The sequence below is a fragment of the Geotrypetes seraphini genome, chromosome 3, assembly GCF_902459505.1.
Source record: "Geotrypetes seraphini chromosome 3, aGeoSer1.1, whole genome shotgun sequence".
NCBI lineage: Eukaryota > Metazoa > Chordata > Amphibia > Gymnophiona > Dermophiidae > Geotrypetes > Geotrypetes seraphini.
The window spans coordinates 216767931-216784945 of NC_047086.1; the positions used below are offsets into that span (position 1 = coordinate 216767931).

Sequence of the window (17015 nt, forward strand, 5' to 3'; positions counted from 1 at the left end):
GTTTTGTTGAACCTTGCTCTGTTTTATTTGTGTTTATAAAATGACAGTTGTCAGAGGAGAAGCTTCCGCCCACACACACGCGACTGCAGGATGGCACAAGCAGGCTTCGCCGGCATCAGTTTATTTTCTAAAGCACTGCAAAGGTAGGAGGGAGAGAGGGAGATAGATTTGGCCGAAGGTAGGGAGGGAGGGAAGGGGCCACCTGCGTGATTGATGACTGTGCGCCTTCCCTCCCTTAAGTTTCATTACGCTGCGAAGGTAAGGGGGAAGGAAGGAGATTCTCGGGCCGCTGAAGGGCAGTGAGGTGGCGAGGGAAGGGTGGATGCTGCGGGGACAGAGCGGTGAAAGGGACGGCGGGGACGGGGCGGTGAAGGGGACGGCGGGAATAGGGCGGTGAAAGGGACAGTGGTCCGGTGACGGGGCAGTGACGGGGACAGATTTTTTCCCCGTGTCATTCTCTAATGAGAATTTAACAATAAAGCTAAAAAAAAAAAAACAACCCAAAACAAAACTGGAGAGTCATGGACAATAAACATTATATATAAATTCAGCATATATCCAGCCTAAAGGAAAGTAAGAGGATGAACTGGATTTTGTAATGACTGGGTTTTATGCTTTCTCTAGCAGGGAGAGGCAAAATACCACAATGTGGTTCTGGTTGCTGGCCTTCGTGGGTTTCTACTTCCTGTTCCGCTGGTACTGGTACAGACAGATACTCCAGAACCTCACAGATAAATATGTGTTCATCACGGGCTGTGACTCGGGCTTTGGAAACCTGTTGGCTCGTCAGCTGGATGAACAGGGTCTGCGGGTGCTGGCGGCTTGTCTGACACAGAGAGGGACTGAGCAGCTGAAGGAAGCCACATCCCAGAGACTGCAAACAATAATCCTAGATGTCACTAACAGTGAGAATGTCGCTGCTGTAGCCAGTTGGGTGAAACAGCAAGTGGGAGACAGAGGTATGTTAAACTTTTTGTTTTTATTGCCCATGCTGCGACAGCTGTGAAAGGATCCTAAAGATAATTTGGGTGATATTCAGCCTGTGTCAGCCACTGCTGGCATTTTATATCCAAATTTCATACTGGAACATACCAGCACTGAATATTCAGGAATAGTGCGAGACAGTCTGACCAGATATTCAGGGGCACTGGGTAGTTAACCACCACTGAATATCTGAGCAAGACACAGTCCTTCCTAATTAACTCTCAGAGAATATTGACCCTATAGTTAAACTGTAAAGAATCACTTGGCCTTCTACAAAGTCTTTACTGGTTCATAGTAGAACCACTCAATCCTTGTACAAAGTCCTTCCAATTTTATGGATATTTTAAGTACACATTCCTTCTAATAATAACGTGCTTGCAGGTTTCACTCCTCCTCCTCATCATAGGGCAATCTAGAGAATTTTTGTTTATTTCTACTCCACCTATATTCTAGGTAGATCACAGTAAAGCACCCATAAAAACTTTACACATACACAACAATAAAATTCAACATAACGTGCAAGAATAAACTGAGAAGCTGTCCGACATTACATCTGCACTTCCATTTTGAGTTTTCAGCAGCCTCTTAAATTGGGTCATAGTGGCAGCGAGCCATAAATAACCCGGCAGACCTTCCACAATTGTGGTCCCTCGGCTGCCCTCATTTCTGCATGACACACTTTTCCCAAATTCACCTGTTCCAAACATTTTGCATCCAGTGACCATAATAGATGCACTGAATTGTGCATTCTCATAATCTGGGGAAAAAATACCAGGGAGCTGTCTCATTAATAACGTAATGGTTTTGTGCAGCAGACTGTGATCCTGGAGAATTGGGTTCAGTTCCCACTGCAGTTCTTTGTGACCTTGGGCAAGTCACTTAACTCTTCATTGCCCCAGGTACCAAAACTTAGATTATGAGCCCACTAGGGACAAAGAATAATAATAATAACTTTATTCTTCTATACCGCCACAGTCGAATGACTTCTAGGCGGTTCACATCGAAAAAGGCTGGATAATCAGCGAATTACAGAATGCAAGAAGTGAGGGTACAATTTATTACATAAAAGATAGATAAAAGGAAAATATGAATCTTAAGTATATAGTATAGAGCTCATGTATGCATCCCAAGGAATAAAGTTGGACAATCTGCGAATTTTAGGATAGAGCTGGACAATAAGGCGAATTGCAGGATGAAGCGAATTACAGACTAAAGCGAGTTACAGATTAAGGCGGATTACAGAATAAAGCAAATTACTGGATAAGCGAATTACATAATAAACCTGGACAGTTCGCGAATTACAGGATGCAAGTAGTGAGGGTACAACTTATTTACAAAAAGTAGTTGAAAGGAAAAATGAATCTTAAGTATGTAATTTAGATCTCTTGGGTGCAAATCAAGGAATAATGCTGGACAGTCTGCAAATTGCAACAATACAGAAAGGGAGGGAACAGCATATTACACAGAAATAGACAAGGGGAAAATATACCTTTATAAGTGGAGATGAATTTGTCAAACAGTACGGTTTTAATTGCTTTCTGGAATGTGCCATAGGTCAGCCTGGCTCCATTGATGTAATTACCCAGCCAAGACTGCTGTTTGCTTGCTTGGAACATGAACAGGCTGTCCAAAAAGGATTTGTATTTGCAGCCTGTGATCTTTGGTTATGTAAATATGCTACGGTTTCTGGTTGGTCGTGTGGGGTTGTGTAATACGAAATGTGGTAGTAGGTAAGAAGGCACTAGTCCCCAGACCTGCTTGAAACAAATACAGGCAAACTGGAACAGTATTCGCGCCTCCATTGGCAACCAGTGCAATCTTCTGAAGTAAGGGCTAATGTGGTCATTTTTCCTCAATCCGAAGATCAAGTGAATTGCAGTGTTTTGCACTATTCTTAATTTTTGTACTGTTTTCTTTGGGATACCTAGATAAACGATATTGCAGTAATCCAGAATTGATAGGATCAGAGACTGCACCATCTAAAGGATGTAGCGTCAAAGCATTTTTTAATGGTCCTTAGTTTCCATAGTCTACAAAAGCATTTCTTGACCACTAAGTTTGTGTGGTCAGCCGTAGTTAGATGTGTGTCTAGTGTGATTCCCAGTATTTTTACAGTTTTGGAAATTGGGTATTCATGGCCATTTAATTGATCTGAGCAGGAGAAAGCAGCTACAGAGAGAGGCAGAGGGAGAGAGAAGCCAAAGGGGGGAAAAAGCAGATAAAAGAGCAGGAGAGAGAAGCAGAGGCAGGAGACCAAGAGGGGAATTAGTGAGAATTAGCTCCGCCCACCCACCCCGCCGTTGACCACCGAAGCTCTGCCTTAAAAGGGGAGGGGCCGATGGAGCAGAGTTGATCTGAGTAGGGGAGAGCAGGAGAAAAGCAGCTACAGAGAGAGGCAGAGGCAGAGAGAAGCCAAAGGGGGAAAAAAGCAGATAAAAGAGCAGGCACAACCACAGCAGACACAGAAGGCATCCACAGCAGACCGGCAAGCAGGCAGCAATGGAAGCAGCAGACAGAAGCAAGATGTTGAGCTACCCAGTTTTCTGCATCGTCTGCCATATGTATGACTATCTCTCCTCTGGGAGGCGGTCTCACATATGCACTCGATGCGGAGAACTAGAGAGCCTGAAGAGACAAGTCAGACTCCTGGAGGGTAGAATACTGGAACTGGAGGCACTTCAAGCAGCAGAGGAGGGAGACAGAGATGCAGAGAATGTCCAGATAGAGGAAGCAGAGAACAAGACCGAGGACACCATCGAGGAAGAAGTCCAAGAGCTGGAGAAGTTCATAGAGGAGGCATACATGGAGGCCATGGAAAATCACCAGCAACAGTGGAACTGCCAAAGGACACCTACAGAGAGTGTGGACCACCTGACAGACAACACCAGGAAGAAATAGGTGATACAGCAGCGAGAACGAAGGATACGGACCTGCGGCAGGAGAGATGTTCATACACAAGGGACATGGACCTGCGGCTGGAGAATCAGGAGATGATAGAGAGGTCAGCAATTGTCTTGGGGGACTCCATCATCAGACAAGTTGACAGCCACATAGCGGGAGAAAGACTTGATAGGCTGGTGACCTGCCTACCGGGAGCCAAGGTAGAAGACATAGTGAGCCGCATCGACAGGATCCTCAACAGTATGGAAGAAGAAGATACGGCGGTGGTGATCCATGTGGGGACAAACAACGTGAGCAACAGGAACTATAACAGGAAAGTACTGAAGGACCAGTTCCGGATGCTAGAAAGGAAGCTGAAGACCAGAACGCAGAGGATAGCATTCTCGGAGATCCTGCCGGTACCCAAGGCAGATGAGAAGAGGCAGATGGAGCTGCAAACAGTCAACGCGTGGATGTGGCACTTGTGTGAGGAAGAAGGATTCCACTTCATGCGCAACTGGAAGACGTTCTGGGGGAAGAGCAAGCTCTACAGGAAGGATGGACTCCACCTAAGCAGAGTCGGAACGAGGCTACTTGCAAGCAACATCAAGAGAGAAGTGGACCAGTGGCGTACCTAGGGTATGTGGCACCCGGGGCCCATCATTTTTTGACACCCCCCCTATGTAAAAAAATATTTTTTGTAATGACCATGAAACAGAATAAATGGTCAGAATAGAAACAGGCAGTGAAAATTTTCTTATATTCCAAACATAACATAACATAAATTATGTCTGAATTGTCATGACATCAGAAGTACATATGGAGTAGTTGCAGGTGATGCTTGGGACAGTTCTGATTGTGTTAGTTCGGTTTTATGTGTTTTTTGAATAGAAGGGTTTTTATTTCTTTTTGAAGGTTTTGCAGTCTGTGGTCGATGTCAATTGGTTGTAGAGTTGGGGGTCGAGTGTTGCAGCTCGAATGGCTAGGAGGTTGTCGAACAGTTTTTTTCTTTTGACGTTTTTGGTTGGAGGGTGTGTGAATGATGCGTGAGTTCTCCTATGTCTGTTTGAAGTGGATTGAATTATTTAGCTGAAGAAATTAGTTACCCCCTCATCCCACACAAATTAATTCTCTTCCATTTTTGTTCCCATTATAAAAAACACTGATAAGTTCCCAGAAAAAAAATACATTAAAATAAGAAGTGAAAACAAAGGCCCCTACAGATGAGAACATAACATAAGAATAGCCTAACTGGGTCAGACCAATGGTCCATCATGCCCAGTAGCCCATTCTCATGGTAGCCAATCCAGGACACTAATACCTGGTCAAAACCCAATGAGTAGCAACATTCCATGCTACCGATCCAGGGCAAGCAGACACTTCCCCCCATGTCTTAATAACAGATTATGGACTTTTCCTCCAGGAATTTGTCCAAATCTTTCTTAAAACCAGCTACACTATCTGCTTTTACCATAACTTCTGGCCACTTCATTTTTAAGTTTAGATCTTTCCTTTCAAACAGAGACCTTGCTAGATGTCAAATACAGCACAAGGTAACTTCACATGGACTTAGCTGTGCAGGAAATGTGAATCTCCTCATACACCCACCATATAGTGCAAAAATGTGCAAAGGTCTGTTTTTTTTCTTTCGATCACTACATAGCCTAATGCCACATAAGCAGCGCTGTTACAAACATATTCTGTAGGTCAATGCTAAGGATAACAAAGTTTCCTTCCTTGGACCAGAAGGAGATAAACCACTGGAAGAGATCCCAAAACAACACCCAAAGACCCACTCAGTGTGTGAACCAGTTGAGTGGAGTAGACTTAGAGAATGACACGATGGCGGTTTACCCGCGGCCACCGCATTTTAGCCGCGGGTCACCCGCCGAAAACGGGGAAGAAAACTAGCAGTCTACTGTAGACTAACTGGGGGGTGGAAATGGGCCCGGAGTTTGCTCAGCAGAATTTCCCAGACCACCTCTTCCTCTCAACACATTGACACGCTGCCACCATCACCACTAGGAACACCTCACTGGGTAGGCCAGCTATGCTATAAACTTTATAAAACACATTATTATATTTTCTTATAAAGCACATATTTTAACTGAACTCTCTGACATCCTCAGCCTTTCCATTCACAAAAATAGAAGGAAGAAAAGTTCCCATTTCCTGCTGTCTCATGTCCCCGGCCTATATAATATTTTTTTTCTGCAGACCTTTCAAAAGTCTGACCAAATCCTCGTTTCACTTGCATTATAAAGTACTGAGGATGCCATCTCTCCCCAATCCCAGGTCCTAAAGTCTAAGACAGTAGCGCAAACTAATGCTGCCAGATTCAGGAAAAAAATTTTTGATTCGATTCAGCCTATTGCAGGGGTGTCCAATGTCGGTCCTCGAGGGCCGCAATCCAGTCGGGTTTTCAGGATTTCCCCAATGAATATGCATTGAAAGCAGTGCATGCACACAGATCTCATGCATATTCATTGGGGAAATCCTGAAAACCCGACTGGATTGTGGACCTCGAGGACCGACATTGGACACCCCTGGTCTATTGAATTGGTTTTTCAATTCGATTTTCCTGCCCAGTTGGGTGATTTTTTTCAAAACTCTTGGTGGGTTTTATAGCTTTTTCACCCCCCCCTTTGGCTTCTCCTAACCACACTGGCGCTGTGGTGTAAATAAAATAAAGAAACAAAAAGGACTTTTCCTCTCTCTGTTAAATCCTAGCTCACGTTTGCAGTCCAACACCAGCTCTGGCAGGATACACATTTCAAATCTGACATATTATAATCACAAAACAGAAAATAAAATTAATTTTTCTACCTTTTGTTGTCTGGTTATATTTCAAATCTTGTTGGTCCAAGGCTCTGGTTTTCTTCTGATAACTTGCTTGCCAGGGTCTCCTTCTTTCTGCATGCTAACCATCCATCTGCCAACTCTGTCCTCCCTTTCCATTTCCCTTCCCTTCCCAGGAAGTCTGGTATCTTTCCTTTTTTTCATCTCCCTCCACAGATCCACCTTTTCTTAAATACCCTTTCATCCGGCATCTCTCCCTCCTTCCCCACCACCCCAGAGTCCACCATCTCTCCCTTTCTTTTCCTAATTACCCTCCTATCCAGTATCTCTATCCCTCCTCCACACCATCCCTTGTGTTCAATTTCTCTCCCTTTCTGTTCCTTCCCTCCCTAAATCCCATGGTCCATCATCTCTCTCCCTCTCCTCTATTTTCAGACCCATTATTTCTTTCCCCCCCCCAAAGTTTGGCATATGCACGTCTCTTTGAACACCCCCTTCCCTCCGTGTACTTCTAAATCATGGTCCCCCCCAAAGGCCTGTCCCCCCTTAAAGGTCTGCCTGTCCCCCCTTGAAGGCCTGCACCCCCCTTGAAGGCCTGTCCCATCCCCTTGTAGGCTTGTCCCCCCCTTGAAGGTCTGTACCCCCCGAAGGCCTGTCCCCCCCTTGTAGGCCTGTCCCCCCTTGAAGGCCTGCCTGCCTGCCTTTCCCCCCCTTGAAGGCCTGCACCCCCTTGGCCTGCACCCCCCCCCCGAAGGCCTGCACTCCCTTGAAGGTCTGCACCCCCCCGAAGGCCTGTCCCCCCCCTTGAAGGCCTGTCCCACCCCCTTGAAGGCCTGTCCCCCCCTTGTAGGCCTGTCCCCCCTTGAAGGCCTGCCTGCCTACCTTTCCCCCCCTTGAAGGCCTGTCTCCCCCTTGAAGGCCTGCACCCCCCCTTGAAGGCCTGCACCCCCCCTTGAAGGCCTGCACTCCCTTGAAGGTCTGCACCCCCCGAAGGCCTGTCCCCCCCTTGAAGGCCTGCCTGCCTTTCCCCCCTTGAAGGCCTGTCCCCCCCCTTGAAGGCCTGCACCCCCTTGAAGGTCTGCACCCTCCCAATGGCCTACACCCCCCTGAAGGCCTGTATTCCCCCTGAAGGCCTGCCTGCCCCCCCTTGAAGGCCTGCCTCCCTTGAAGGTCTGCACCCCCCCCCCGAAGGCCTGCCCCCCCTTGAAGGCCTGCCTGCCTGCCTGTCACCCCCTCCCCCGTGAAAGCCTGCCTGCCTGCCCGCCCACCCCACCCTGAAGGCCTGATGCCCCGACCCACCCCGAAGGACCGCTCGCCCCCCTGGCCTCCCCGCACCACCTATGAAGCAGCCGCAGCAGGATCGCGAAGTCAGCGTCAGCGATCCCTGCGCTGCTTCCTGCGCCACGGTCCCGCCCCTCCTCTGACGTCAGAGGAGGGGCGGGATCGCGGCGCAGGAAGCAGCGCAGGGTTCGCTGACGCTGATTTTGCGATCCTGCTGCGAGCTGCTTCACAGGTGGTGCAGGAAGGTCAGTGGGGGGGTATATTTGTCTATTTTTGTATGGTTGTTACTGAGGTGACAATGCATTGAGCCATCTGCCTTGACCTCTTTGAAAAAAAACCAGAATAGGAATGAGAATTAACATTTTCTCAGCGTATAGTGTGTTTTGTGTTTTTTAATTTTATTGTTGGAAGATCATTTTGACTTGGTCATTTTAAAGTAGCTCGCAAGCCCAAAAAGTTTGGGCACCCCAGAGCTAGAGCGTTGAAGCTGTGTATTTCTATTTTATCCCCCCTTTTACAAAACTGTGGAGCGATTTTAGCGCTGGTTTCGGGTAGGAGCCCTTCTTCAGGAACCTATCCCCCGACAGAAACAAAACGCTGAGGTCGGCTGGAGGGCGGGGTGCCCAGGCGGTCCCGCACTCGCGTTCAAAAGCGGCCAAGGAAGCAACGTCATGCATACCACAACCAATCACACAGAGCTCAAACAACTTTCACACTAGGACCCAGACAAACCTGAAATCCGTGCCTAAAATCAAAATCCAAAACACACACTGTAGAAGACAGCAGAACCCAACCAAACCAGAGGAGGGGCGGGACCGCGGCAGAGGAAACAGCCAAAGCAGGCAAAGATCGTTGGCATCGCGATCTTGTGCAGGCTGTTTCCTTAGGTAAATGGTGTGTGGAGGCTGAGGGGATGAGCAGTCCTTCGAGGTGGTGGTGGTGGTGGGAGTGAGCGTTCCTTCGAGTTGGTGGGGGGGCGAGTGGTCCTTCGGGGGGGGCAGTAGGCCTTCGGGGTGGAGCGGGCAGGCAGGCCTTTGGGGGGGAGACAGGCCTTCAGGGGGACATACCTTCAAGGGGGGGACAGGCCTTCAAGGGGAACAGGCAGGCAGGCCTTCAAGGGGGGGACAGGCCTTCAGGGGGATGCAGGCTTTGGGGGGGACATGCCTTCAAGGGGGACAGGCAGGCAGGCTTTCAAGGGGAACAGACAGGAAGGCCTTCGGGGGGTGCAGGCCTTCGGGGGGGACAGGACTTTGGGGGGGATGCAGACCTTTAAGGGGGGACAGGCCTTCAGGGGAGGGGGAGCCCTGGTGTAGAAGTACAAGGAGGGAAGGGGGAGGGGTTCAAAGAGACGTGCATATGCCGAACTTTGGGTGGGAAGAAATAATGGGTCTGAAAATAGAGGAGAGGGAGAGAGATGATGGACCATGTTTTTTTAGGGAGGGAAGGAACAGAAAGGGAGAGAAGTTGGACACAAGGGATGGTGTGGATAGGGGGATAGAGATAGTGGATAGGAGGATAGTTGGGAAAAGAAAGGGAGAGATGGTGGACCCTGGGGTGGTGGGGAAGGAAGGAGAGATGCTGGATGAAAGGGTAGTTAAAAAAAGATGGATCTGTGGAGGGAGACAAAAAAAGGAAAGATGACAGACCTCCTGCCGAGGGAAGGGAAACGGGGAGGACAGTGATGGCAGATGGATGGTTAGCATGCAGAAAGAAGGAAGAAGGAGACCCTGGCAAGCAAGTTATCAAAAGACAACCAGAATCTAGGACCAACAAGATTTGAAAAATGACCAGACAACATAAGGTAGAAAAACTAATTTTATTTTCTGTTTTGTGATTACAATATGTCAGATTTGAAATGTGTATCCTGCCAGAGCTGGTGTTAGACCGCAAACGTGAGCTAGGATTTAACAGAGAGAGGAAAAGTCATTTTTGTTTCTTTATTTTATTTACACCACAGCGCCAGTGTGGTTAGGAGAAGCCAAAGGGGAGTGAAAAAGCTATAAAATAAACCCACCAGGATGTTTGAAAAAAACACCCAATTGGGCAGGAAAATCGAATCGATAAACCAATTCAATAGACTGAATCGAATCAAAATTTTTTTTCCTGAATCTGGCAGCACTAGTTTGCGCTACTGTCTTAGAATTTAGGACCTGGGATTGGGGAGAGATGGCATCCTCAGTACTTTATAATGCAAGTGAAACGAGGATTTGGTAAGACTTCCAGTGCAGGTGATCGAGGCAAAGAGCGTGCCACACTTCAAGAATAAATGGGATACCTACGTGGGATCCCTATGAGGGTCAAGTTAAGGAAATTGGGTCATTAGGGCATAGACAGGGGGATGGGTAAGTAGAGTGGGCAGACTTGATGGGCTGTAGCCCTTTTCTGCCGTCATCTTCTTTGTTTCTATGTTTCTATGACTTTTGAAGGGTCTGCAGAAGAAAAATATTGTATATGCCTTGGACATAAGACAGCAGGAAATGGGAACTTTTCTTCCTTCTATTTTTGTGACTGGAAAGGCTGAGGATGTCAGAGAGTTCAGTTAAAATATGTGCTTTATAAGAAAATATAATAATGTGTTTTATAAGGTTTATAGCATTGCTGGCCTACCCGGTGAGGTGTTCCTAGTGGTGGTGGTGGCAGCGTATCAATGTGTTGGGAGGAAGAAGTGGTCTGGGAAATTCTGCTGAGCAAACTCCGGGCCCATTTCCACCCCCCAGTTAGTCCACTCCACTCAACTGGTTCACAGACTGAGTGGGTCTTTGGATGTTGTTTTGGGATCTCTTCCAGTGGTTTGTCAGTATCTCCTTCTGGTCCAAGGAAGGAAACTTTGTTAACCTTAGCATTGACCTACAGAATATGTTTGTAACAGCGCTGCTTGTGTGGCATTAGGCTATGTAGTGATCGAAAGAAAAAAACCAGACCTTTGCACATTTTTGCACTATATGGTGGGTGTATGAGGAGATTCACATTTCCTGCACAGCTAAGTTTGTGTGAAGTTACCTTGTGCTGTATTTGACATCTAGCAAGGTCTCTGTTTGGAAGGAAAGATCTAAACTTAAAAATGAAGTGGCCAGAAGTTATGGTAAAAGCAGATAGTGTAGCTGGTTTTAATAAAGATTTGGACAAATTCCTGGAGGAAAAGTCCATAGTCTGTTATTAAGACATAGGGGAAGTGTCTGCTTGCCCTGGATTGGTAGCATGGAATGTTGCTACTCTTTGGGTTTTGACCAGGTATTAGTGACCTGGATTGGCTACCATGAGAATGGGCTACTGGGCATGATGGACCATTGGTCTGACCCAGTTAGGCTATTCTTATGTCATGTTCTCATCTGTAGGGGCCTTTGTTTTCACTTCTTATTTTATTGTATTTATTATACTGGGAACAAAAATGGAAGAAAATTAATGTGTGTGGAATGTGGGGGGGAGGGAACTAATTTCTTCAGCTAAATAATTCAATCCACCTCTCCAGACATGGGAGAACTCACGCACCATTCACACACCCTCCAACCAAAAACATCAAAAGAAAAAAACTGTTCGACAATCTCCTAGCCATTCAAGCTACAACACTCGACCCCCAACTCTATAACCTATTGACTTCGACCACAGACTACAAAACCTTCAAAAAAGAAATAAAAACCCTTCTATTCAAAAAACACATAAAACCGAACTAAAACAATCAGAACTGTCCTAAGCATCACCTGCAACTACTCCATATGTACTTCTGATATCATGACAATTCAGACATAATTTATGTTATGTTATGTTATGTTATGTTTGGAATAATGGTTACATATATGAGGGTCAATAAAAGAAAATTTTCACTGTCTGTTTCTATTCTGACCATTTATTCCGTTTCATGGTCATTACAAAAAATATTTTTTTACATGGGGGGTGTTAAAAAATGATGGGTCCCGTGTGCCACATACCCTAGGTATGCCACTGATTAGGGATCTTCAGCTTGGAAAAGAGACGGCTGAGGGGAGATATGATTAAAGTCTACAAAATCCTGAGTGGAGTAGAATGGGTACAAGTGGATTGATTTTTCACTCTGTCAAAAATTACAAAGACCAAGTGATACTCGATGAAGTTACAGGGAAATACTTTTAAAACCTGTTTGCCTATATCTTAATCCTGGTTAGTGATGTTTATTGTACTCCATTCCCTCTAATTCCCCATCATTTTGACTCCTGTGCACTATTTTCTGTTTTTCAGGGCTTTGGGGTCTAGTGAACAATGCTGGGATTGCTTCCCCTATAGCCCCCAATGGATGGCTGACAAAGAATGATTTCTGCAAGGTTCTGAACGTGAACCTGGTGGGGATGATCGATGTGACCCTCAGTCTGCTCCCTCTGATCAGAAAAGCCAAGGGCAGGATTGTCAATGTTTCCAGTGCAGCAGGAAGGCTAAGTTTGACTGGAGGTGGATACAACATTTCCAAATACGGAGTGGAGGCTTTCTCAGACAGTCTCAGGTGAAGCATCTTTTATTTGTCATAGATGTTTAGAGGAGCAGATTAAACTTTAAGGTGATAATTTCTTGTTTCGGAAGCACCACTAGTGATTCTATTCAGTAAATGTAAATCAATAAAAAGAGAAACTGGGTAAAGGAGCTCCCTAAAGACTAGATTTACTAAAAGACGCGTCAATGAATAACAACAAATATTAATGTACAGTGGGACTTATTAATTAATAACATACTTTAATGGTGTTAGCATCCTATCCTATATAATAAAACCGCTAGCTGCGCATGCGCAGTCCAACTTTCGTGATCTGTAATCCCTGTTCCATGTTCAGTAGGTCCGCGGCCAAGTAGGAGTGCGCATGCACGAGTCCCCAGCTCCTAGCTACATGCGCAGCACTGGCCGCCATTGCTGGACTCCCTGCTCTTCGGTAACTCAGCAGTGGATAAAGACACCGCCGATCTCCGTTCCTCCCGGGAGGGGGGGTCTGGGAGGAGAGGGATCGCGGCCACTCAGCGCCCCCACCGAAGAGCCCAGCAACTTTTGCGCCGCAGCAGTAGGGAACAAGTCGACGACTCCCCTCTCCCGCACCAACCGCTGACGCTCCTGTTTGAAGCGGCCTGATGAGGTTCGCGGCCGACTGTAGCGAACCTCGCAGGCCACTTTCCACATGAAGCACGTTCCCTCTGACGCGATCGCGTCAGAAGAAACATGCTATCATATGGAGAGCGGCCTGAGAGGTTCAATACAGCCGCCCATGAACCTAAGCAGGCCGCTTTGAACAGGAACAGGAGCGGCAGCGGCGTCAGGAAACATGGATGCATGGAGGAAGGTAAGAACGGGAGGGGAAGCCAAAAAAGAAGGGCCCTGGAGCAGCCAGAAAAGGGAGCTGTTTTGGTGGGAGGGTTGTGCTGAGTGCACGAAGCAGGCAGGCAGCCATTGCACAACAGAGGGAGAGGCAAAGCGGGCTGCTTTGGGGGAATGGTTGTTCTGGGGGCAGAAAGCAATCATGGGGGGGGACATAAGGGGGCCACAGAGCAGGCAGGCATGGCACAACTGGGGGCCAGGGGGGGAGGGAAAGGGGGCTGCTTTGGGGGAATGGTTGTTCTGGGGGCAGAAAGCAATCATGGGGGGGGACATAAGGGGGCCACAGAGCAGGCAGGCATGGCACAACTGGGGGCCAGGGGGGGAGGGAAAGGGGGCTGCTTTGGGGGATGTTTGTTCTGGGGGCAGACAGCAATCATGGGGGGGGAACAGAAGGGGGCCAAGAAGCAGGCAGGCATTGCACAACAGGGGGAGAGGGAAAGGAGGCTGCTTTGGCAAGCAGGGAGGCCAGGGAGACAGACAGAAAGAAAGACGCACAGACAGGGGACCAGGGTGAGACACAGACACAAAGAATGACAGACAGACAGCATCCAGGGAGAGAGAGAGAGATAAATAAAAAACAAAAAACAGACATACAGACATCTACTCTAGCACCCATTATTGTAACGGGCTTAAACACTAGTATGCTAATAAAGTTGTGCCTTTTGGTACATCTAGCCTTATACAGCTAAACACACAGAGTAGAGCCATTACCTAATTATACAGTGTGAAAATAATTAATACCACAAATTAGTCTAGAGCAGTTCAGTTCATCTCTCTTCTGGAGGCACACGTAGCCAGTTGGGTTTTCAGGCTTGCCATGATGATTATATATGAGAGAGCAGCATACACTGAGTCTCCGTTATATGTAAATTAATGTCATGTATATTCATTGTGTAGCCTTGAAAGCATGACTTTCTCAGTGTGCTTCCGGGAGAGGGCTGAGAAGCGCTGATACAAGGCAGAGTTAGCATCATTTTTAAAATAAGTGCTTTTAAATTGTGTGTTAATCTAATCTTCTATTTGTGTGTCGCTCATACCTATACAAGCTCAAGGCAATGACACCCCACACCATTTATAGATGCTGATATTCAAAAAATAGGCTCAGTTACTTCAAGAACTGTCCACATAAATATTTGATTTTGAAATTCAATTCCTTGCTCCCCTCCAAACCTGCAGCGCCTGCTTAATGGTCGCCAGCCATAGAAATATGCTGCCAAGCCACTCCCCTACTTCATATGCTGCTACAGTACAGAGCAAGTTAGTTGATGGTATGACTCTAGCCCCCGGCAGGATTTCTCACGCATGCTCAGTTCTTGCGTGAAGTGCACATTTATAAGGAAGAGGAAAGGAGCAGTCAATAGAGAATTTCTTTGACTGGCAAGGCTTCCGCTTCCCTGCCAGCATGGGTATTATTTCTAAAACAGGTGTTGATGTGTGTGTTTGCCCACCCTCCCAGTCTACCTTGCACACACAGCCCCCTCAAAATTGGAGTGCTGGCTATGTCTGTGCTCTGATCCAATCAGTAGGTGCATTCTTGGTTTGAATCAGTGGCGTACCTAGGGGGGGGCGGGGGGGGGGCGGGCCGCCCCGGGTACCAGCCCTAAGGGGGTGTTCCCGGCCTTGCCGTTCAGTCCCCCGCCACCCCCGAAGGACCGCTCGCCCCACTGACCTTCCTGCACCACCTGTGAAGCAGCCCGCAGCAGGATCGCGAAGTCAGCGTCAGCATCCCTGCGCTGCTTCCTGCGCCGCGATCCCGCCCCTCCTCTGACGTCAGAGGAGGGGCGGAACCGTGGCGCAGGAAGCAGCGCAGGGATCGCTGACGCTGACTTCGCGATCCTGCTGCGGCTGCTTCATAGGTGGTGCGGGGAGGCCAGGGGAGCGAGCGGTCCTTCGGGGTGGGTCGGGGCATCAGGCCTTCAGGGTGGGGCGGGCGGGCAGGCAAGCAGGCTTTCAAGGGGGAGGGGGTGACAGGCAGGCAGGCAGGCCTTCAAGGGGGGACAGGCCTTCGGGGGGGGTGCAGACCTTCAAGGGGTGCAGGCCTTCAAGGGGGGCAGGCAGGCCTTCAGGGGGGTGCAGGCCTTCGGGGGGGGTGTAGGCCTTTGGGGGGGTGCAGACCTTCAAGGGGGTGCAGGCCTTCAAGGGGGGGAACAGGCCTTCAAGGGGGGAAAGGCAGGCAGGCCTTCAAGGGGGGGACAGGCCTACAAGGGGGGGGACAGGCCTACAAGGGGGGGGGGACAGGCCTACAAGGGGGGGGGACAGGCCTTCAAGGGGGGGGGCAGGCCTTCGGGGGGGTGCAGACCTTCAAGGGAGTGCAGGCCTTCGGGGGGGGGGTGCAGTCCTTCAAGGGGGTGCAGGCCTTCAAGGGGGGGAAAGGCAGGCAGGCAGGCCTTCAAGGGGGGGACAGGCCTACAAGGGGGGGAGAAGCTACAAGGGGGTGGTACAAGCCTTCAAGTGGGGGACAGGCCTTCGGGGGGGGTGCAGACCTTCAAGGGAGTGCAGGCCTTCGAGGGGGGTGGTGCAGGCCTTCAAGGGGGTGCAGGCCTTCAAGGGGGGACAGGCCTTCAAGGGGGGAAAGGCAGGCAGGCAGGCCTTCAAGGGGGGACAGGCCTACAAGGGGGGGGGAGAAGCTACAAGGGGGTGGGACAGGCCTTCAAGTGGGGGACAGGCCTTCGGGGGGGTGCAGACCTTCAAGGGGGGGACAGGCAGGCAGGCCTTCAAGGGGGGGACAGGCCTACAAGGGGAAGGGACAGGCCTTCAAGGGGGGTGCAGGCCTTCAAGGTGGGACAGGCAGACCTTTAAGGGGGGACAGGCCTTTGGGGGGGGACCATGATTTAGAAGTACACGGAGGGAAGGGGGTGTTCAAAGAGACATGCATATGCCAAACTTTGGGGGGGGGAAGAAATAATGGGTCTGAAAATAGAGGAGAGGGAGAGAGATGATGGACCATGGGATTTAGGGAGGGAAGGAACAGAAAGGGAGAGAAATTGGACACAAGGGATGGTGTGGAGGAGGGATAGAGATATTGGATAGGAGGGTAATTAGGAAAAGAAACGGAGAGATGGTGGACTCTGGGATGGTGGGGAAGGAGGGAGAGATGCCGGATGAAAGGGTATTTAAGAAAAGGTGGATCTGTGGAGGGAGATGAAAAAAAGGAAAGATACCAGACTTCCTGGGAAGGGAAGGGAAATGGAAAGGGAGGACAGAGTTGGCAGATGGATGGTTAGCATGCAGAAAGAAGGAGACCCTGGCAAGCAAGTTATCAGAAGAAAACCAGAGCCTTGGACCAACAAGATTTGAAATATAACCAGACAACAAAAGGTAGAAAAATTAATTTTATTTTCTGTTTTGTGATTATAACATGTCAGATTTGAAATGTGTATCCTGCCAGAGCTGGTGTTGGACTGCAAACGTGAGCTAGGATTTAACAGAAAGAGGAAAAGTCCTTTTTGTTTCTTTATTTTATTTACACCACAGCGCCAGTGTGGTTAGGAGAAGCCAAAGGGGGTGAAAAAGCTATAAAACCCACCAGGAGTTTTGAAAAAAATCACCCAACTGGGCAGGAAAATCGAATTGAAAAACCAATTCAATAGGGCTGAATCGAATCAAAATTTTTTTTTCCTGTATCTGGCAGCATTAGTTTGCGCTACTGTCTTAGACTTTAGGACCTGGGATTGGGGAGAGATGGCATCCTCAGTACTTTATAATGCAAGTGAAACGAGGATTTGGTCAGACTTTTGAAGGGTCT

At 48.4% G+C, this 17015-nt stretch overlaps 1 protein-coding gene across 4 annotated transcripts in view; it reads left to right on the forward strand.

The window, feature by feature from the left end:
- The window catches only part of LOC117356901 (retinol dehydrogenase 7-like), a 165573-nt gene that overhangs the window by 93111 nt on the left and 55447 nt on the right, over window positions 1-17015 (forward strand). For all 4 annotated transcript variants that reach the window (XM_033936793.1, XM_033936795.1, XM_033936794.1 and 1 more), the window contains 2 exons: window positions 625-959; window positions 12157-12415. In XM_033936793.1, coding sequence (XP_033792684.1) covers window positions 625-959; window positions 12157-12415 — 594 coding nt within the window. The remainder of the gene's footprint in view (window positions 1-624; window positions 960-12156; window positions 12416-17015) is intronic.